Source organism: Mus caroli, chromosome 5 (assembly GCF_900094665.2).
Source record: "Mus caroli chromosome 5, CAROLI_EIJ_v1.1, whole genome shotgun sequence".
In the NCBI taxonomy this organism is placed as follows: Eukaryota; Metazoa; Chordata; class Mammalia; order Rodentia; family Muridae; genus Mus; species Mus caroli.
Window position 1 is genome coordinate 136,699,400 of NC_034574.1, and position 22,872 is coordinate 136,722,271.

General features: G+C 45.4%; 2 protein-coding genes and 1 non-coding gene across 3 annotated transcripts in view; 1 reads left to right on the forward strand and 2 right to left on the reverse strand.

The window, feature by feature from the left end:
- Window positions 1–7,962, reverse strand: part of Ccz1 (CCZ1 homolog, vacuolar protein trafficking and biogenesis associated) — a 66,072-nt gene extending 58,110 nt beyond the window's left edge. The window contains exons 1-6 of the mRNA XM_021162225.2: window positions 7,761–7,962; window positions 6,152–6,249; window positions 5,934–6,027; window positions 4,611–4,688; window positions 3,996–4,043; window positions 2,373–2,456 (exon numbers count right to left, since the gene is read on the reverse strand). Of these exons, the coding sequence (XP_021017884.1) occupies window positions 2,373–2,456; window positions 3,996–4,043; window positions 4,611–4,688; window positions 5,934–6,027; window positions 6,152–6,249; window positions 7,761–7,874 (516 nt within the window). The 5' untranslated portion in view covers window positions 7,875–7,962. The remainder of the gene's footprint in view (window positions 1–2,372; window positions 2,457–3,995; window positions 4,044–4,610; window positions 4,689–5,933; window positions 6,028–6,151; window positions 6,250–7,760) is intronic.
- Window positions 6,908–7,011, forward strand: LOC115031275. The gene has a single exon (XR_003836874.1). It is a non-coding gene; the product is annotated as a U6 spliceosomal RNA (small nuclear RNA).
- Window positions 7,963–12,754: 4,792 nt separating the features above from the next.
- Window positions 12,755–22,872, reverse strand: part of Ocm2 (oncomodulin 2) — a 35,965-nt gene continuing 25,847 nt past the window's right edge. Inside the window, exons 2-5 of the mRNA XM_021163947.1 lie at window positions 18,080–18,147; window positions 16,855–16,987; window positions 16,255–16,364; window positions 12,755–13,049 (exon numbers count right to left, since the gene is read on the reverse strand). Coding sequence (XP_021019606.1) covers window positions 13,024–13,049; window positions 16,255–16,364; window positions 16,855–16,987; window positions 18,080–18,140 — 330 coding nt within the window. The 5' untranslated portion in view covers window positions 18,141–18,147 and the 3' untranslated portion in view covers window positions 12,755–13,023. The remainder of the gene's footprint in view (window positions 13,050–16,254; window positions 16,365–16,854; window positions 16,988–18,079; window positions 18,148–22,872) is intronic.

A 22,872-nucleotide genomic window follows, 5' to 3' on the forward strand; every position in this document is an offset into this window, starting at 1 on the left:
GCTGGGATTAAAGGCGTGCGCCACCACGCCCGGCTTTTTTGGGTTTTTTTGTTTGTTTGTTTTTTGTTTTTTTGAGACAGGGTTTCTCTGTATAGCCCTGGCTGTCCTGGAACTCACTCTGTAGACTAGGCTGGCCTTGAACTCAGAAATCCACCTGCCTCTGCCTCCCAAGTGTAGGGATTAAAGGCGTGCGCCACCACTGCCCAGCGCAAGGCAACTCTTAAAAGAACAACATTTAATTGGGGCTGGCTTACAGGTTCAGAGGTTCAGTCCACTGACATTAAGGTAGGAGCATGGCAGCATCCAACCAGGCATGGTGCAGGAGGAGCTGAGAACTCTACATCTTTATCTGAAGGCTGCTAGCAGAATACTGGCTTTCTGTTTTCTGTCTCCCTCTCTGCCTAAGCTTGGTTTTCCTGGAACTTGCTCTGTAGATTGACCTTGAACTCAGAGATCTGCATGGCTCTGTCTCCTGTAATGCTGGGATTTAAGGCATGTACCACCATGCCTAGATTTAAACTTTTCGTCATCTAGACCCAGGCTGGCCTCGACTCAAGAGAACTGTTTGGCTTTGTCTCCTGGTATTAAAGATGTATATACCACCATCCCTGGATCTAAATTTAGCTGGGTAGGATCTTGCCCACAAATCCCTTAACCTGTTATCTCCTAAACCATAGGATTTAGTTCTATTTCACGTCCCAGTACCCCTTTAATACTTGAGCCATATATTTTATGTTTCTCCTTTCTAAGCTTGCTACACTTGTTTAAAATGCTCTTCATGAGATTTAACCAGAGAACAAAATCTATGATGGGCTTTTTTGAGACTCCCTTTGTCAATGCAATTAATATAAGTCTCTTTGCCTTAGATTCAAGTAGACTCTTCAGACAAGGGCAAAAAGCAGCCACACTGTTCACCAAAGTATCACAAAAATGTCTCTAGGCCACATCCTGAGATTCTTCTCCACTGAAACCTCTCGGGCCAGGTCTGCACAGTTCAAATCACTCTCAGCAACAAAGCCTTCCATATTCCCACTACGATGGTCCGTTAAGCCCTATGTAAAGCATCCCACAGCTTTCCAAATTCAAAGTCCCAAACTCCACATTCATCCAAACAAAAGCATGGTCAGGCCTAGCACAACAATATTGCAGTCCCTGGTACCAGCTTCTGTCTTCTGTATCTATGAGCCTATAGGGACCGTTCTCATTCACATCACCACAACAGCCAAGCCCCCCCCCCACCCCCGAGTTAGTATGTGTGAGGCCTGTTAGGACAACAGAACCAACGCAGGCTGATGTGACAGCTCATATCGATAATCTCAGCACTTTGGGAGGCTGAGACAGGAGGGTTAATGTGAATGTGAATGGGAGGTCAGTATAGGCTAGCCTCAAAATAAAAAGAGGTGTGTGTGTGTGTGTGTGTGTAATAAGCATGCAGCTCTGGTAATTGTTTAAATGTTTGCACTCTAACCCACCCACATAGTAAGACAGCCTTTGAAGTAAGTCCTCCCTACGAGACACACAGATGCACAAGATTAAGCACGTCTCGGGGCTGCTTCCAGGAGCCCTGGAAGTAGGCAGGATGCTCTGCTCCAACAGGCGAGACCGCAGGCCTGAGGATCACCTCACTGCTCTGGGTTTGTATTAACAATCTTCAGGTTCTTTGCTACATTCAAGGTCTGGATTTTATATCTTAAAAAACAAAACAAAACAAAACAAAACAAAAAAAACAAATCTGGAGGCTGGCGAGAGCTCAGTGGCCAAGAACCCGGCGGCTCTGGCAGAGGAGTGGGGTTTGGTTCCCAGCACTTCCAGAGGACAAATGGAGCTCACAGTTCCAAGGAGTCAGACATCCTCTTCTGGTCTTTATGAGCACTGCACTCATGTGCACATACCCACACACAGACATACACATACAATTAAAAATATAAACAATGAGTTGGGGCTGGAAAGATGGCTCAGTGGTTAAGAGCACTGGTACAGATGCAGTTGCCAGCACCCACCACATGGCAGCTCACAACTGCTTGTAACTCCAGGTCAAGGGCATCTGGAGCCCTCACACATATATACATGCAGGCAAAAAAGCAATGCAATATATGTCACACATATAATAAGATATATACCTGATATATATACACGATATGATACATACGTATGATATATATCATATATACCTTATATATCTTTAAGAATAAATTAAAAACAAGTTTTCCTGCCTCTGTACTGTTCTGGAACATCCCCCCCGTGATGCTGGGGATCAACCAAAGTTCTTACCCACACCAGCTAAGTGGTCAGCCGCTTACTCCTATTGCCAGCTTCACTGATATTCCTCTCCAGGTCTTAGTAAAGCTATAAATAAAATCCAGGACACTTACCCGATGGAAGAATTTCTCTAATCTTTCCTTTAGGAGCTTGACGCCTCCATCTTCCATGGCTTTCAGAAACGTCCCATTGAAAAGCTAATAATGTAAAACATTGTGGAAAATGGCGTCAGTGTCCCGCGTTACTCACGCTCCTCTGCTTCACCTTTAACAGGGCTCATCAACACCTCCCAGGTACTTTCAAGCATAGGAAGTATTCGTGAGAAAGAAACTGTGTAAAATGATATATGCCTTACTAAACAATACACTAGGTGATAGACACCAGCTCTTCATAAGGCCACGAATAATTCTGCCTATCTTTCTGTTTATCTGTTTGATTTTGAGAATACAGGACTTCTATGTTGCCCAGGAGGCTGGGCTCAAACTCCAAAGTCATTCTCTTCCCTCAGCTACCCGATCAGCTGGAGCTATAGCCCTCACCTGAGCTTGGGCCTCTAAAGAGCAAGACAGGCTCTTAACCACAGAGCCGTCTCTCTGGCACCAGAAATAATAAAAAAATAAAATAGAAATGTTAAAAATGCCAATGTAGCTACAAATGGAGAGCATTTGCCTAGGCTTAATCCCTAGTACCTCAAAAGATTCAAGAATTACTTCTAGAGCCAGGCACGGTAGCACACAGCTGTACCCTCAGCACTTGGGGTGCTGAGGCTCAGTGACTGTGAGTTTGAGGCCAGCCTGGGCTATGGAGAGAAATCTTGTCTCAGAAAGCAAAACAGAACAAAATCGTTTGTAAACATTCCCAAACTTATCCTCAGATGAAGTGGACAGACCCTAATTTTAAAGAGAAGCCAGCCCAGTCAGATCCTGCATGTCTTTTACCAGTGTGGAGCCAGATTAAATATAGGGTCTCACCCTCAGCAAAGAAACATCTCCTTGCAAGGGATGGAGACCATTACCGAAAACCATGGCTGATCAAAATGCAGAGAAGAAATGATTCTGTGATATAACTGATGTAACTACAACACAGTTCCTGTACCTAAGGCTCAAGATCTCAGGAGGAGGAGGAGGAGGAGGAGGAGGACAGGGGCAGAAGAACAGGGAGTTTGCTGAGACACTGCATCTCCTACAAATGTCAGAGAAGCTATACTCGTGAAATCTCATCAACATGGTTGCCCAAACTAGACCTGAACACGGACCACACGAAGAGACATGTTAACATGGAAGAGAGAAATCTCATGGGGCTCAGCCCTAGATTAAAGACTATGGGAAAACAAGAAACGTGGAGAGGGGATACATAACCTTCTCCTACCAAGGGTTATTCAGTACCAAGTGGTCAGCTCTGAACTCATACATACACGGAACGTCATATGGACCGAGCAGGTTATATATAGTTAGGTGTATATGCACACATACATATACATATACATATACACACATGTAGATTCATACATACATACATACAAACATACATATGATTTTTAAAAAGAGGCCATGAGAGAATGGGGGAGGGGTACATGGGAGGATGTAGAAGGTCAAAAGAGAAGAAGGAAACAATGTAATTATATTTTAACTTCAAAAAAATAAAATAAAAGATGTTTAAAAAGAATACTCTTGTAACACATGCCCTCCTGAGGCCCTCCCAGTGAGGCCCAGCAGGCAGAGCAGAGGCAGACTTACCTTGTACATGCTGTAGCACTGCTGCAGCACTGAGCTGTACACCTTGTCCTACAAACAAGAAAACAGCAGGCATCTCACCGGGCCCCAGGCACAGCAACAGGACCACTCTTGGCAAAGGCTCATGATTACTATAAACTTGGTCCTACGGTAGCTGTACGCTGAAATCACAGGTATTTAAATTCAAATTTACAAACCAATCAGCCTCTTTTAGAAGGGTTTTATATTATACACAGATGACCAGTGGAAGGTATTAATAAGACAGGCACTTAAGTGTTTTTAGAGGATTATGTGAAAGTAAGCAATAAACATAAAACCCATCTATGAAGCCCAAGAAGGCTCCTAAAGCTACTTAGGTTAAATGCATGTTATCTGGCATCTCCAGGAGCATCCTAAAAGCACGGGATAAGAAACCGCACATTGCTGGGTGTGGTGGCTCACGCCTTTAATCCCAGCACTTGGGAGGCAGAGGCAGGCGGATATCTGAGTTCGAGGCCAGCCTGGTCTACAAAGTGAGTTCCAGGACAGCCAGGGCTATACAGAGAAACACCCTGTCTCAAAAAACCAAAAAAAAAAAAATTAAAAAAAAAAAAAAAAAAAAAAGAAACCGCACATTACCAACAGCTCCTCCTCTTGGTACTCCACTACCGCCTTGCCATCTTTACTTTGCTTTTCGATGATAGGATTCCGAACAACCTATGAAGTGTGATAAACAGAAATTAATAATGATGTGACCGGATGTTTTAAACCTTCTTTTAATTTTAAAAATCTGGGTAGGACTGGGGATATCGCTCAAAAGTAGAATGTTTGCCCAGCTGTGCTTGGGTTCTAACTCTAGCAATAAAATATATAAACAAGTGCCAGCCAGATGCACACATGTGATCCCAGCAATTGGCAGAAAGATCTCTGAGTTTAAGGCCAGCCTGGTCTACAGGGAGAATTCCAGGACTGCCAGGACTACACAGAGAAACACTATCTCACAAAACAAAACAAACAAAAAGAAAGATGGCTCCTCAGGTAAAGGCTTTCGTCTGTGTGCCAGGCTGATGACCTGAAGTTCAATACTTAGGACCAACATGGTGGGAGTAGAGAACGCTCTCAAGTTGCCTTCCATGCCCCCCCCCCGACCCCCAGCCAAAACAAATAAATAAAATAAAAACAAATAAAAAATATAGATAAATAAATTATCAGGAGGATTGGGAGATGACACAAGGGCTTGAATTAAATTTCTAGCACCAGGAGACAGAAATAGGTGGATCTACAAAGAGTTCCAGGCCAGCCAGGGCTATACAGTGAGATCCTGCCAACAAACAAACAAACAAATGTGGGTATGGTAGCACAATCCTAGCATTAGGGAGTCAGAGACATGGATTCCTGGAGCTTGCTGACCAACTAGGCAAACATAATTGGCTCTCTCAGACTTCTGTGAGATATCTTGCTCAGAAATCCAGATGGACTCCTGAGGAATGGCATTCAAGGTTGCCATACATAAGACACACAATGGTCACTTCCATCCCCTCTATCACACATAAATAACCAAAAATTATTGAACACGTTATACTAGACATAAAATTTCTTTTGTTTGTGGTGTCTATTCAAAAACCCAGGCAGGCATTCTACTATTGAGCTCCATTCGTAGGCACAAAGTTTTTTTCTTTCTTTTTCTTTCTTCCTGTTTGTTTTGGTTTGTTTTGTTTTTTTGAAACAGGGTTTCTCAGTCTACCCCTGGCTGTCCTCGAAGTCATAGAGATCTACTTACCTCTGCCTCCTGAGTGCTGGGATCAAAGGTGTGCATCACCATTGCCTGGCCAGAACGTTTCTTAAAACTTAGCCCCAATCTCAATAACCATTTTGATTTTGAAATTGCAACCAATTTCAGTGTTTCCTAAGAATAAGACCCCCAGAGCTGCTACTGTGAACTGTTACTGTGTATGTAAATACCATAATCATCCAGAAATTTTCTTCCGGTTCATTGAAGAACTGTCTGTTCTTCTGTGTGTGTAAAGATTTTGCAGGTTTCGATGGGCTAAAAGTCCTAGTGGGAAAAAAGTTTTGAAAACATGGTTTAAATATGGTATTTAAATAAGAATTCACCAGTCTTTACAAACAATATATATATATATATATATATATATATATATATATATAAAAACTATTACCTTGTAAACTGCACAATTGCTTCACATAATCCAACATTTCTAATTTTTTCATTCTTTTCTACTTCATTTGGATGGTAAAACAGAATTTTATTTTCTTCCTAACACAGAAAGAAAACAGAAACACAGCATTAATGTCAGGATTTATTCATCTTAACTCTGAAAGTGTTGAGTTTAACATCCAACTCTCCCATCATAGAGGCTAAGGACAACACCTAAAAAATGTCTTTAGAAAACTTGGAATGGTTGGGTCTGGTGGCACACGTCATGAATCCTAGCACTCTGGAGGCAGAGATAGGAAAGTCTCTGAGTTCGAGGCCAGCCTGGTCTACAGAGTGAGTTCCAGGACAGCCAGGGCTACACAGAGAAACCCTGTCTTGAAGGGAAAAAAAACAAAAAGCAAAAAGCACCTCCAAAAAACAAAATTCACTGTGATTTTGTAACTACTGCAAGCCATCAATGTAAGAGGTAATTGTGATATTCACCAAATCACATCTCATCAGTAGGACAAGAGGAGTTTAATCAAAGTCTCAGATTTCTTCCCATGTGTCACCAACCCTCACAAGGAAGATGCAGGTGTGAGCGTGCACAAGAATACAGGATCCACAATTGCACCAAATTGGTTCGGGAGCACTTGGGCTGACAGCCTCTAAATAGGACTTTGATCTGCTTACAACAAAACACAGCTCTTGACATGTTTTGAGGAAGTCCCCACCGTCAACTCGGAGCAAACAAAAACGCTTATAACATCAATTTTGGGTGCTCACTTCGGCAGCACATATACTAAAATTGGAACGATACAGAGATTAGCATGGCCCCTGTGCAAGGATGACACTCAAATTCATGAAGCGTTTCATATTTTTCCAACATTTATCCTAGACACAGTGAAAAACTATTTCATTCTAATGTTTACCCTAGATAGAATGATTCTACTAGAGTTCGACTATGACACCTGAATATACACCTAAAGGACTCTTAAGTCCTACCATCACAGAAATACTTGCAACATAAATCTTTATTGCTACATTAATGACATTAGCCACAAGCTGGAACCAGCATAGATATCAATCAACAGTTTAATGGATAGAAATGGGTTAAAACACAATGGGATTTTAGTTAGCCAGAAGGAAGTAACATTTCCAGAAGAAAAAAATCAATTTTGGGAAAAAAGAAAAAAGAAAAAGATTAACTTTGTGAAGCGCCTCCAAGTTTTTAGTTTTGTTTCATTTTCCCTCTTTTTTTTTTTTTTTCTTCTTTTTGGTTTTTCGAGACAGGGTTTCTCTGTAGCCCTGGCTGTCCTGGAACTCACTCTGTAGACCAGGCTGGCCTCGAACTCAGAAATCCGCCAGCCTCTGCCTCCCGAGTGCTGGGATTAAAGGTGTGCCCTCTTCTGGGAGCTCGGTCCTACCAAACTGGCTTCACCTTTGCAATCAATGATTCCATGAGAGAAGTAAACTTCAATCTTAATTGCCCAGACCTGACGCGATGGGAAAAACTTTCAAGCCGGGCGGAGGGATTAACCTGGGAGGTCCGCTGCCAGGACCGGCTGCGGCATCAGGGGCCCCGGCACAGCCACCCCGCACGGAGCAGGCTCCCGGCCCCTTCGGCTTACCTCTCCCTCTCGCGGCCCGAAACGGGGGTTGTAGATGAAGAAGCTCAGCAGCGCCGGCGGGAACTGCTTCTCCTGGGCCGCCCAAGCCCCCGGCCCGGCCGCGGCTGCCGCCATCCCGGCCCGGCCCGGCCCCCGCTTCGGGAGGCTCCCCTCCGCCAGCTCCGAGGCAGCAGCCTTAGGGAACACCGCACTTCCGCCTCGCTAGCCGGCGGCCCGGAAGAACTCGAGACTGACCCAGAAGAAAAACCAGCAGTGCCCGGTCCCTTTCTGATAGGTCCGTGTGGAACCAGTTCCCTCGTGTTTATTGGGCTGGAGTGTTTTTAATTGTATCAGCTCTCAGCTGGCTGTCATGGCTAAAGGCGAAGACCACGAATTTCAAGAGAAATGTAACAATGGATGGGGGGGGGGGGGTCTTTTCTTTTCTTTTGTTTGTTTGGTTGGTTGGTTAGTTCACTATGTACACCAGGTTGGCCTCTAACTCACAGAGATCCTCGTGCCTCAGCCTCCTGAGTGCTGGCATTAAAGGCGCCGTGGATACGGTATTTTTTAAGTGTGAAAAAACGTTTAGGGGAACACATATTTTTCTTGAAGGTAGCCAGTTTACATCTGTTGTTGGGTTTTGGTTTTGTTGTTGTTGTTGTTGTTGTTGTTGTTTTTGACATTTATTTATTTATTTGCCCTCCAGGAAGGGAGATGTCCTGGCACGTGTATGAAGGTCAGAGGACAACTTGTTGAAATTGCTTCTCCCCTTCAGCACCACATAAACTGGGTGTGGCTGGCACGCCCTGGTGTGGTGGAGGCAGGAGGATCATAAGTCAAGGTCAACCTTGAATATATAGCACTTTTACTTACATCAATTATAAGCAATGGACTATAAGCAAAAGCAAAAAAACAAATTTACCTTGCCACAGAACTGGAGAGATGGTTCAACAGTTAAGAGCACTGGCTGCTTTCACTAAGGACCTGGATTCAGTTCCAGCTCATAATGGCCAATAACTCCAGCTGCAGGGCATCTGATGTCTCTTTTGGCCTCTGTGGGCACTTGCTCAAATGCGGCACACATAAAATCATGCAAGCACACATATACATATAAAATAAATCAATCCTTTTTTTTTTTTAAATCTACCCTATCACCAACAAAGCTGATTTTCTTGGAACAAGTGAAAACCTGTAAATCTATAGTCTTCTCAGTGAATAAATCAACAGGCCTAGTGGAAAATATCCTGTCGATTCAGATTTCATCTGTCTTCTAAAGTGTTTGTGAGGTAATCCTATACCCTAGCCGTTACAGAAGAGATACGGGGTAGGTTTTTGCTTGAAATTGGATTCGTGAGCAGTCGTTTAGGCAACACTAAACTGTAGTTGCTACACAGAACTATGTAAACATGCAAATCGACAAGTGTTTCCCATACGTGCTTCATTTTCATTTTGATACAGAAAGAACTATTTTGAAAATCTGTAGGTTCTCTAGGCATGGGGGCACAGGCGCTTGGGGTATGGAAACAGGTGCATTAGCAGCTATGAGATAGTCTGAGCTACAGAATGAGTCCCCGTCTCAAAAACAAGTTTGTTGTTCCTATAAGCAAATAAATCAGGGTCTCACATAGCCCAGCCTGGCTTCAGGATCGATATGTAGTCAGGAATGGCCTTGAATTCCTCATCCTGATGTTTTGACTTCCAAATTCTGGGATTTCCAATGTGCACCACCAGACTCAACCATTAAGCCAGCCACAAAGCTGGCTTTAGTGTCAAGTCCATTTAATCCCAAACTACCTCACCAAGCTACAAGCTAAGACTGTAGTTAGATTAAAAAAAAAAAAATAGTTCAAATTAAAGCCAGTGTTGCAGCCTTATTTTATAAACAAGCAAGACAAAAATAACAAGAGACTTAGTTTTTCAGTTATGGAAAATATATTGCAATCTAGACCTTCATTTTAAAGTCACAATATTCCACTCCATGCTGAGAACATATTTTGTTGGTCATTTGTAGAGCCAGTGGAAATAGTCAAGTCTAACATGAAAACAAAGCTCTTTGTATGCATGGTGACTCTTCTGGCTGATAGACTGGCTAGAGTCTTCCTGTGTTGGTCCTGGAGTTGCTACATTTAAAGTTTTCCCTCAGTCCAGAAAACTACAAGAAAGTCAAAACTGAGGAGAGATGTGAGAAACAAATTTATACAAGACATGCAAGTGTGTGTGTGTGTGTGTGTGTGTGTGTGTGTGTGTATCAGTGAGGGTATGTCCACGCCACAGTATGTGTATAGAGGTCGAGGACAGCCTCCTTCCATCTCATCTGAGGAGGATCTCCATTGTTTTCCTGATGCTTACAGCAGGCTAGTCTCTCCACAAGCTCTCCAGGATTCTCCTGCCTCTAACTGCACAGCAAACGCTTTTACCCAGTTAGCCAGCTCCCTGGTCCCTGATTGCTTGTTTCAATTATTCCTCCTCCTAAATAAAGACTGTGAAATTAATTTCCTAAAACCAAGTTTGAAGAATATATATAAAGAGTATTTGGGATTGTTTGTTTGCCTGGGGCTTGTCATTTGTTATAACTTTGGGTTTTGTTTTGTTTTGTTTTGTTTCACTAATATGTTTAGTGTATAGGCAGTAGAAGTGTAAGAGAGCCCCAGAACATGGTAAGTGTGGACATTGGTTTAAAAGTATGATACCGGGCTGGAGAGATGGCTCAGTGGTTAAGAGCACCGACAGCTCTTCCGAAGGTCCTGAGTTCAAATCCCACAACCACATGGTGGCTCACAACCATCAGTAAATGAGATCTGACACCCTCTTCTGGTGCATCTGAAGACAGCTTCAGTGTACTTATGTATTATAATAATAAATAAATCTTTTTTTTAAAGTATGATACCGTTGGGAGTGGAGAGATGACTCAGTAGGTAAAGTGCTTGCTGTACAAGCATGAGGGCCTGAGTTCAGATCCCCAGCACCCAAGCAGAAAGTTGAGCAAAGCATTGTGGGCCTTTGCCCCCAGCACTGAGGATCCAGAGATAGATGGGCTTGCTGGCCAGCCAGCCTGCCTAGCCTTATCAGCCCTAGTTCAAGTGAGAGACACACCCAGCATTGATTCCTGACATACACACACACACACACACACACACACACACACACACACACACACACACACACAGGAGTATGAACTGTTAAACAATCTCCTAGAAAAATGCTTCATGACTCTCAGGTGTCCCCAGCTCTCGGGTCAGCCAGAGCTTTAGGTGCCCCTTGGAAAGCAGCCTAATGAGAAATTCCTGGCTTGAAACTCCCCAACCCTGTAACAGGACCCTGGAGGCTAGCCTTCAACGGGACCAGCAAGTCTAGGTGTGACCGGCTCAGGTGTTGTCACCTATGAGCCAGGAAAATGGTAGCTGAGAAGAAAGGAGTAGGGGCTGGGGGTCATACAAGGGCAACCGAATCTGAACACTTGTTTTTCCCAGAGGAAAACGTCAAAACAGATTCAAAATGAGCAGTTCATGTTGAGCTGTAACAGCAAGCAGTCTGAGCTTTTATAACCCCATCCAGCTGTCTTGTCTCTTGCTTGTATTTAGATTTCTCTTATTGCAATTGAATGCCCAGCAGCAGTAAACAAATTCGGAAGGATATTTTGAAACTAACATTCATCTCTTGGCAGGAAGGGCACTGTGCCACAGCGAGATTGCAGAGGCCAGAGGATAACTTCAGGAATCAGTCTCTCTCCTTCTACCACATATGTCCCGAAGATGGAACTGAGGTCATCGGGCTCTGTGGAACGTCCCTTTACTGGCTCAGAAAGGGTGTAGCCCAAGTTGGTCACAAACTCTCAGCGTAGCCAAAGCTGGCCTTGAACTTGTGATTTTAGTGCTCCTGCCTCTTGAGCATCGCGATTTCAGATGTGCGCCACTGTGTCTGGCTCGTGTATGAGTAATCTTATGCTGGCTAAAATCTTTCTGAAGAATATTAATTTCAGAGTTAGCTGGATGGCTGAGAATAAGATTCTCAGCAGGACAACGGTATTTAGTTGCAACACTTACATGCTTTTAAAGCCAGATTCTGAAACAAACAAAAATAATTTCCCTGTTCCCTTATGTACAGTGCCAGTGTGGCTTACTCAGTGTTTGAGGACACTTGAGATCATTGGAAAGACTTGTGTTGGTCCCACTACCTTGGTGAAGAAAAAAGAACAACAACAACAGCAAAACAACTCATTGCAGCTGGGTGTGATTGTGCCCAGCTTTAATCCCCCTTCCTCTGAGGAAGAAACACAGGTGGATCTGTGCTAGGTGAAGACCAGCACGATATCTCATAGGGATATCTCAGAGAGTTCTAGGCCAGCTAGGGATAAATTTTGAAATCCTATCCCAAAACAAAACAAAAACCTATCATAATTAATGTTGTTAACTTGGCGGGATCTAGAGACACCATGGAAAGAAACCTCCAGGCTGTCTGGGAGGAATTACCTAGATTAGATTAACTAAAGTGAGAAGAGCCACCATAAATGTGTGTGACCCCATCCCCCAGACTAGAGCTCTGGACCAAAGAAAAAGGAGAAAATGGGCTGAGCCTCAGTGTTTAACTCTCTTCGCTTCCCCAGGGTCGATGCCATGTGAGCAGCTGCCCGCTTCAGCCTTCCCACCATGATGGACTGTGAACCCTCAGACTGTGAGCCCTCAGACTGTGAGCCAACTTAACCCTTTCCTTCCTTAAGTTGCTTTCTTTTTCTTTTCTTTTCTTTTCTTTTCTTTCTTTTTTTTTTTTTTAAGATTTATTTATTATTATGTCTAAGTACACTGTAGCTGTCCTCAGACACACCAGAAGAGGGCATAGGATCTCATTAAGGATGGTTGCGAGCCACCATGTGATTGCTGCGACTTGAACTCAGGACCTTCTGAAGAGCAGTCAGTGCTCTTAACTGCTCAGCCATCTCTCCAGCCCCCTTAAGTTGCTTTTGTTGTACATTTTGTTACAGCAAGGAGACAAGTAACTAAAACACCCATACATCAGCCAATGGTGAGAAATTATTTTATTGGGTGATTTTTAAAGGCCTTGTCTGCCAGATGGGGGCTTACAGAAGTCATCAGGACCTATCCACCACCACCAAAGAAGGAAGAGCCACAAACCATTGCATTCCCTCAAGCAAGGAGCACGTTGCAGAAGGGCTTCAGGGGGACTCGGTAAATTAGTTCGGGGTAGGGTGGGGAGCATCCCAGACCCAGGGCTTTTGAACCCTTCTGGCAGAATGCCCCTTCCTCTCTTTCTTCCGAAGACTTGGGCTTTAAGAATGCACCATTTCCTGGAATTCTAGAATAGAAGATGAGAGGACAGACTCAGTGCAGGTGGCTCACGGTTTTGCAGGTGTGCCATCTCCCTAAGAATTCTGAAGAGGGAAGAAAAAAAAATGAAATAAATTCCTAGAGAAACATGGTCCCATTCGTGATGTCCCTGGAGGATACCGTGAGCATTGGTGACACAGCTCAAGAGAGCCTGCAGCATCCTGTCCAGCTTTCTGCAGCATTTTTTCAGATAGGGTCTCCCTGGGCAGCTCTAGTTGGCCTCAAATTGATTATCCCTTTGCCTCAGTCTCCAAAGTGTGGGTATGGCAGGCGTTTGCCGAATGCCTAGCTTTCTGTACATATATATTTTTTTTGAGATAGGGTCTAATGTAGACTTCCCGTCTCAGACTTTCTACGTAGCCAAGGATGATCTTGAACTCTGCCTTCTTATCCTCCTGCCTCCACATCCCGGGTGCTGACTTGCAAGCCTGTGCAGCAACATATGCTGCTCTCTCTGCATAATCTGTGTGTGTATGTATGTGTACATATATGTGCAAGTGTGTGGGATATGTATGTGTGCATGTGTGTGGTTGCATATGTATGTACAGGGACAGAAGCAAAAGGTTGGCATCAGGTGACTTTCTCAATTGCTCTCCACCTTATGTATGGAGGTAGGGTTGCTCACTGGAACCTAGAACTTACAGATCCATCAAACCTAGCTTGGGCATCCCCTGTCTTCACCTCTCAAGTGAGGCCTGGGATTACAGGTGGGCCACCAGCGTCTCCCGGCACTTACCTGGGTTCTGGGGATTCTAACTTTGGTCCTTACACGTGCATGGCAGGTGCTTTAGACCTGCTGAGCCATCACCCCAGCCCCATGCATAATTGTATTTAACAATTCGTATCCACAGCCCCTGAGGTTAGAGCTCAACTCAGTCATTTCTCTCCAGCAATGAGGAAATTTGGTATAATTGCTCACGGTAAACCTGTGGTGTATTGTCTGGTTTGTTTCAAATGAACGCGGAGGTTTTCCTTCACTGTTCTGTAGCTGTTATATTATTCAATAGAGAGGCACTTTAAACAAAAATTCCTTCATTGAGCCCTAATCTTGACCTTCCCCTCAAAGTTTATATTACTAAAAGGAATATACCAAGAGTCTTTCATGTGTGAGTGTGTGTGTGTCTGTGAGAGAAAGAGAGTGTGTGTGTGTGTGTGTGTGTGTGTGTGTGTGATGTAGCTGTGAGCACACAAAGGACAGAGGAGGACATCGAGTGTCCTACTGTCACTCTCCACCTTATTCCCTTGAGATCAGACATCTCTCTGACCCTGGTGCTAGCGAGGCTGGAAGACAGCAAGCCACAATGATTCCCTATCTCCACTTCCAACAGCGATTACAGGTTTGTGCATGGCCATGCCCAGCTTTTTTACATGGGTGTTGGGGTCCAAGCTCAGGCCTGTGCAGCAAACATTCTTACCCACCTAACCATCTCTCGAGCCCTGACACTAACAAACTGGCTGGTACACTGTGAAATTGAAAATGTATGAGACAGCAAAGGCTGGCCTTAAAGTCCACAGCTTTCCAAATGCTGGTATTACACATGTGTGCCACCAAACGGGGCTTCATAGTTATGTTCAACTACATCAAGCTTCCTTTGTCTGAGCTACTTCATCTAGGGAACCTATAGAAGCTGCATTGACTCACGTAGTGAATTATGATAGCATATTTCAGTAAGGATCTAAGGTCGGGCTTGTTGATGCATGCCTGCAATCACAGCACCAGCAAGGGTGCAGCAGGAGAATCAGTTCAAAGTCAGCTCTGCTACATATCAAGTTCAAGGCCAGCCAGGGCTGGACAGGAGACCCTACTCCAAACAAAAACAAAACAAAACAAAACAAAAACAGAACAGAACCCACTTTACCATTTTTCATTCTCGATGATTGGTGCCACAAACCCGATAGCCCATACTACCTTCTGAATCATTGCAGAAGTGTAAGTAGTTCAATAAAATCACACAGTCCTGTGATGTTTGTATCTGGGGCTCTGCACATAGATGACACCGTGGATAGTGATTGGTTTATTTGTCCTTTATTGTCACTATTGCTAGTGGTGGTGGTGATGGTGGTGGTGGTGGTGATGGTGATGATGATGATGATGTGTGTGTGTGTGTACGTGCCCACGCATGTGTGTGCACATGTACATGTAGAGGCCAGAGGTTAACATCATTATCTCCCTCAATTGCCCTCGCCCTTATTTATTTTGAGATAGGGTCTCTCCTGGAGACCTAGGCTCACTGACTCTGCTAGGTTGGGTGGTGATAAGCCTCTGGGATCCACCTTTCTCCAAAGTTGCCCCCTCCACCAGGTGTTGTTATCACAGGTGCATGCCACCATGCCCAGCTTTTAACACAGCTGATGGGGCTCTGAACTCAGGTCCTAACACTTGTGTGGCAAGCACTCTTGACTGAGCCATCTCCCGGGCCATGTCCTCTGTTTAATACCATGTACTGGTGGGCAGTAAGCTGCCTTTGTTCAAAGCCTGGCAGACATATCTTGCATTATTTTCAAGCTGGACCAAAGCACCTTGTCAAATAGTTTGAAAGGCCAAGTGGTCAGCTAATCCCTTCATGTGGGGGGCCATTCTTCCAAAGTTCATAGTGATCAGTTCATAGTTATAGTGTATCATGTAAAACAAAAGTGTGTGTGTGTGTGTGTGTGTGTGTGTGTGTGTTGAGACAGAGTCTCACTCTGCCTGGCCTTGAGCTCCTTATGTTGCCCAGGCTGACCTCAAACTCACTGCAGTACCCAACTTCTAAAGTACTGGGGTTTACAGTGGTGAGCTATTGTCTTCCAGAATTGTGTGGTGTACATGTGTGAAGGTCAGAAGACAGCTTCGGGGAGTTTGTCTCTCCTCCTCCTACTGTGTAGGCCCCAGGGAGAAGAACTCAAGTCATCAGACTTGGTAGTTGTTACTCACTGAGCCATCTCATCAGTCCTATCCCAGAATTTATGTGGGTTGAGGGGTGGGCAGTGCTGGGGACCAATTTCAGACATGCTAAGCACATGTTGGACCCATGAGCTACATCCCCAGTGATACCACATGCCTACACACAGCTGGTGTGCTTGCCCGTTCACACTCTGCTGATGAAAAGACTGAACTCATCAGAATTCAGAACCCCCACGTTGGGTATCCCCTAAGTCTGTGTGTCTTAGACAGCATGGCGGACCAGACCTACCATCAGCCCCAATCTTCCCATCTCCGTCGTTGTCCGCTGCATCCATCAAGGACTTGGTCTCTGACTCGGTCAGTTCTCTAGCGTCACTCTGGAACCTCTGTAGGAAATACCTACAGCACCACAAAACGCTGGTGGCAAGCTCCTGAAAGACCTTGTGCTCTCTGTCCCTCCCTTCCTCACTCCCTTCCTCCCTCTTCCCTCCCTTCCTTTCCATCCTCGCTGTCCCCTCCCCCTTCCTTCTTCCTCTCTCCCCTCCTTTGAATCCATGTATCTGACAGCCACAAACACCAGTCAAGGTCCCAGGAGCAGAATTCTCCTTAGCATCCGATGCTAGACATCTATCTTTAATAGTCTTGTTGTTTCGTTTACTGTAGGAAATCCCTTGAACAGATCTCCCTTTGTACCTAGTCTTCAGTGCCACACTCAGTGCCCCATGTGGATAGACGGGTAGACAATTTACATTCTTTAATGAAGTTCAGGTGAATGTCCAATGCTAGGGCTTGCCATGGAGAAAGTACGGGACAAACGGGACAGCATACATCCCATCCCCCCATCCCGATCCCCACCCATCCACGTTTTGTTGCTCAATACACAGCTTACTTGAGCTCATCTTCATCCAGGTATCCACTCTGGTCGTTGTCTATGAACTGGAAGATATCCTTCAATTGGCTGGCAGACATCTTGGAGAGGCCCGATGTCTGGAAGAACTTTTGTGGTTCAAAGGTGTCTGGGTCTAAAGAACAGAGACTAGGTTATCCCGAGGCTCAGTGGGTCACATTCTGTATTTGTGCCCAGGTGAAGAAAACACAGGCTATTGAAATACTTTCCTAGCGTCCCTCAACCTATGTGGATCCTTGACTCTCCCAAACTCAGAGAGCCAAGTCTAGGTGGTCTGTGATGTCACCTGTCCCCTCTGCTCCAGTGCCCTTTCCTTTGATTTTGCTCCCCCTCCCCTTCCTGGCTCTACTCAGTGTTTTCCCCAGCTCTCCTTACTCAACAAGCCACATACCAAGCTCACAATGCCACGTGATTAGTGGGAAACTGTGGATTCAGACAAGCTTAAGAGAATAAGTACATTGCTCTTGTTTGTTTATAGGCTAGCCTGGAACCCACTATATAGCTCAGCGACAACTCCATCCAGCCTTTTTCTACTGAAACTTTTTTTTCCCAGTACTGGGAACTGAACTTGGAGCTTTGTGCATGCAAGACTACATTCCCAGCCCCCAGTGACTCCCCCCTCCCCACCTGCCCTACTCCTTTTAGTAAATTCCTTTCATCTTACATAAATATAACCACATACTCAGGTCTCCTAATTCCTATCACCTTAGTGCTCTAACTTAGAGCAGTTCGAATTCTGGAAATCTTTCAGCAAAGTTCACATTTTAGTCTTTGCTGCTTTGCTGGAAGTGGGAACCAGGGGCCTTCCTGGTGTCTCCTGTCACCTTTATTATTTGTTTGTTTGTCTTATTTTGAGACAAGGATCCAAGTAGCCCCAGTAAGCCTCAAGCTCTCTCTGAAGCCAGGAATGATCTCAAACTCCTGATGTTCCTGCCTCCATCTTCCTAGTGTGAAGAGTACGGGTGTCCATCCCCTGTCTATGCAATGCTGGGGATGGAGGAGTACGGGTGTCCATCCCCTGTCTATGCAATGCTGGGATGGAACCCAGGTCTTCATATGGGCAGACACCTTATCATCAGCTGAGCTCCAGCTACGTGCCCTTGTTTTTATTCTGAGACAGATCTCACTCTGGAGTCCAAGCTTCCCTGACACTTGCTCTTCTTCTGCTCCAGTGCCACCATGGCCTGCTCCTCCAGTCCCCAGTCACCTTGGCATTCCTGCAGGGCCGCTGCAATGTCATCAGCGCTCAGAATGTCTGTGATGCTCATTTTCTACCTGGCCGAACAGAAGAAACAAGATGTGAGCCACGGTGACAGAGAAATGGGAAGAGCACACATTCTCAGCCACTCACCGACACTGTGTATCTCTAGAATTTTTTTAAGATGTGGCCATAAGGACCTGTTAAGTGATGGGGCAGAGTACTAAACCAAACCCAGATACAGAAAAGACTCCAGCCACCTCTTGACTACATGGTTGCTCCTGAATTCACTCCAAAATTGAAGTTAAAAAAAAAAAAAAAAAGACAAAGAAAGACCAAGCTGGTCATTGTGTGCACACTTGCAATCTTGGTACTCAGAAAGAAGAAGAGGAGGAGGAGGAGAAGGAAGAGGAGGAAGAGGAGGGGAGGAGAAGGAGAAGAGGAAGAACAAGAAGAAGAACAAGAAGGAGGAGGAGGAAGAAGAGGAAGAGGGAGAGGAGGGGGAGGAGAAGGAGAAGGGGAAGAAGAAGAAGAACAAGAACAAGAAGGAGGAGGAGGAAGAAGAGGAGGAGGAAAAGGAGGAGGAGGAGAAGGAGGATGCTCAAGAGTTCAAGAGCATCCTTGACTACATAATGAACTCCAAACCAGCCTGAGCTACATAGCCCAGTCTTTTACAATTCTAAAAGCAAATAAAAGTGGGGTTTTTTCCCCCTTAAAGTCCAATCTTCTAGCAAAAATTATCCTTACCTAATCAATCCTCATCGGCAGCTAAACCTTAGCCATGCTATAAACACAACATCACCGTCATGCATCAACCAGAGATTGCAATACCGCAGATCCCTTGTGGAAGATTAGCCCATGCAGCAGAGGTGAAAACCCTCCCCGGTGCCAAGTCTAATACAGTGCGTGCAGAGAAGAGGATCTTGGGGTCTGGTAGGCCCACCAGCTACTCACCAATTTAGAGTTAAAATCAAGTGGAGGGAAAGAGTTGTAGGAACAAACAGAAAAACGAAGCAGATGGTCTTTCACCACCTTATATAGGCCTGAAACTGTGATCGTTCAACCTCTTAGATTTCATGTTCGGGGATCAAGTGTGTGTAGCTCAAGTGTCTTTACCTTAGTAATGAAGCCACGCACACTCCCTGTCTCTCTTTTCTATTTATAGAAGGGTGGATTGGGACAGCCAATTAAGAGAGAGAGAGAGAGAAAACCCTCAACAAACCTTAACTAAGGTTTCTGTAACAAACCTGCTTGGTGAAGTGTGGAGCCTGCAGGGGGTGGGGGCAGCTGAAATGAGGTAAGAACACTGGGGTGCCCTACAAACTGAAGACTCCCCAGATGTTAGTGACTGCTGCTTGCAGATGTTCAAGGCTGACATCCCTCGAAGGTAGTAAACCTCAAAAGCCAGTGTCGCCAAGGTCTTGCTTACATAATTTCCTAGGAGCATCGTGACTTAGGCATTGCCCTGCTAAACCTGAAACCACACGGGGCACCAAATGTGTCTGCGTCAGATTGTGCTGTCTTGACACAGTCAAGTATTCCAGGTTGACCACAAACTCACCGAGTCCCTAAGAATGGTCTTGAACTTCTGACCTCCACTGGGATTCTTTTTGTTTGTTTGTTTGTTTGTTTGTTTTGAGACAGGGTTTCTCTATAGCCCTGGCTGTCCTGGAACTCACTCTGTAGACCAGGCTGGCCTCGAACTCAGAAATCCACCTGCCTCTACCTCCCGAGTGCTGGAATTAAAGGCGTGCCCCACCACGCCTGGCTACCACTGGGATTCTAAGTATGCAGAACCAGCCTCAGTTACTGCCCTGCTGTGGATGGACCCTGGGGCTCCCTGTATTGGAGGCAAATACTCCATTGTCTAGTCCCCTCCTCCAGGTCCACCACCACCGATTTCCTTTTTTGAAGTGAAAATTTTCTGTGTTGCCCCAGGCAGGCTGGCTTTGAGCTAGCCATCCTGCATCCTTGGCTTCGCAAGCCAATGGAGTAACTCTCTGATTTTTGTTTTGTTTTGTTTTTGTTTTTGTTTTCTTTTGGTGGTCTTTAAAGTCAGGGTCTCCAGGCTGGAGAGATGGCTTAGCAGCTAAGAGCTCTGCTCTTCCAGAGGTCCTGAGTTCAATCCCCAGCAACTGCATGGTGGCTCACAACCATCTGTCATGGGATTTGATGCTTTTGATGTGTCTAAAGACAGCTACAGTGTACTCATATACATAAAATAAATTAATTAATTAGAAAAAAAAAGACAGGGTTTCCCTGTGTAGCTCTGGCTATCCTGGAGCTCACTCTGTAGACCAGACTGGCCTTGAATTCACAGAGATCCACCTGCCTCTGCCTCTCGAGCCCTAGGTTTAAAGGCGTGCACCACTACTGTTAGGCTCAGTTCCACTTTCTTGACCATTTTGTATGTATGTGTGTAGGTATGAATATATTTGTATGTTTACATGTTTGTGTGGGCACCCACATGTCTTTCTCAGTCGCCCTCCATAGCCAGATTGGTTGGTGATGGCTTCTGGGGATTTTTTTTTTTTTTTTTAGCTTTCTTCAGACACCCCAGAAGAGTGCATCAGCTTTCATTACAGATGGTTGTGAGCCACCATGTGGTTGCTGGGATTTGAACTCAGGACCTCTGGAAGAGCAGTCAGTGCTCTTCACCACTGAGCCATCTCTCCAGCCCGCTTCTGGGGATCCTTGTGGCTTCGCCTCCCCAGTGCTGGGGTGAAAAGTTTGCCGCCGCACCTAGCTTTTTTTTTTAAAGTTACTATATTTTTTTTAATTTTTAATTTTATTTTAATTAGGTATTTTCTTCATTTACATTTCCAGTGCTATCCCAAAAGTCCTCCATACCCTCCCCTCCCCCACACCCCTACCCACCCACTCCCACTTCTTGGCCCTGGCGTTCCCCTGTACTGAGGCATAAAAAGTTTGCAAGACCAATGGGCCTCTCTTTCCAGTGATGGCCGACTAGGCCATCTTCTGAAACATATGCAGCTAGAGACACAAGCTCCGGGGTGTACTGGTTAGTTCATCACACTTAGCTTTTTAATGTGTGTTCTTGTTCTCCTGCTTGTGTTATGCACAGAGCCATCTCCCTGGCCCTCTGCACTTCTTTGAAGTGTGTGTGCAAGACCGTGGAGTCTGTGTGCATTGTGCAATAGAACCTTTCTCATTCTGAAAACAATTGTTCTGTAGTTACCAAACCTTAGGCTCTCCTGCTGCAGCCTCTCGGTGGCGGCTAGAATCACGGGCCTGTACACCAACCCATCTCCACCTTTCCTTCTTCTTAAATGCTAAATTCAAGTTTGTTTGAATTTTTAAATATATTTATTTTTATTGTTTGCTTATGGATATTTTGCCTGCCTACATATCTGTGCACCAGAAGAGAGCACTGGATCCCCTGGAACTGAAGTTGTAGATAGTTGAGAGCCACTATGTGGGTCCTGGGAACTGAACCCGGGTCCTCTGTAAAAGTAGCCACTGCTCTTAACCACTGAGCCATCTCTCCAGGCCCCTTCTTGGGGTTTTACCTGTAATCCCAGCACATAGGCAGGCAACCACCAAACCCTGCTAAAGGTGTGTCCCAGGCTAGCCTCTTCAGCATTTGGCTATCATTGTGCACCGTCCATGGCCAGCAACTTTTCTGACAGAAAATGAAGATAATGGATTGTGGTGAGCACCTATTATCCCACTATGCAGGAGGCTGAGATAGAAGGTACAGCCTCAGGTACATGCCGAGATTCTGTCTCATCCAAACAAAAAGGAGAGGCCTAAAAGGGAGCTCAGCTGTAGTGTGCGTTCTTCACAAGCAAGAGGAATTTGATCCCCAGAACCCATATAAGAAAGCCGAGCATGGAGAAACTCACTTGTAATCTCAGTGCTAGGGTAGCAGAGACGGGGGCATCCTGGACTCACTGACCAACCAGCGTAGCCTACCCTGTGAGCTCAAGGCCAGTGAGGGGTCCTGTATCACAAACAACTGAAGAACCAAGGCCGACCACTGGCTCCACATACAGTACATATACCCAAAAGAAAGAAAGGCATAGAGCACCACATAATCGGAAGTGGCTGGTTTGCAGAGTATACGACTTGCCCTTCCCTGGCCTGGTCGTACCTGTCCATGTGTTAGGATTAGAGACAAAGTCCCAAAAAGATGGAGAGATGGCTCAGTGTTGAGAGCACTGGCTGCTTGTGCAGAGTCCGTCGGGCATTGGTGGAGGGAGCAAATGTGGTCACAGACCAATGCCTCAGCCCCATAGGAGTGGCAAAGCCTCCCCAAGGAGAGGCTCAGAGCAATGGCCAAGCCTCCCTCGGGTCCGGGTCCAAATGTGGACTGTGTGCAGACAGTGTGCAGCAGAGCTTTCCCCCCAGGTGTTCATGGCCTGAAGACTCCTCCTTACAGAGGGCGCTGCACCTGGTTAGCTAAACCTGCCAGCTTCTCCAGCTGTGTACAGTAGCCCTGCCTCCATGGTATCTGTATGTAATACCCTTGCCTCCATGGTATCTGTATGTAAAACCCCTGCCTCCATGGTATCTGTATGTAATACCCCTGCCTCCATGGTATCTGTATGTAATACCCCTGCCTCCATGGTATCTGCATGTACTAACCCTGCCTCCATGGTATCTGCATGTACTAACCCTGCCTCCATGGTATCTGCATGCACTAACCCTGTCTATCTCCATGGTATCTGCATGAACTAACCCTGCCTCCATGGTATCTGCATGCACTAACCCTGCCTCCATGATATCTGCATGCACTAACCCTGCCTCCATGGTATCTGCATGCACTAACCCTGCCTACA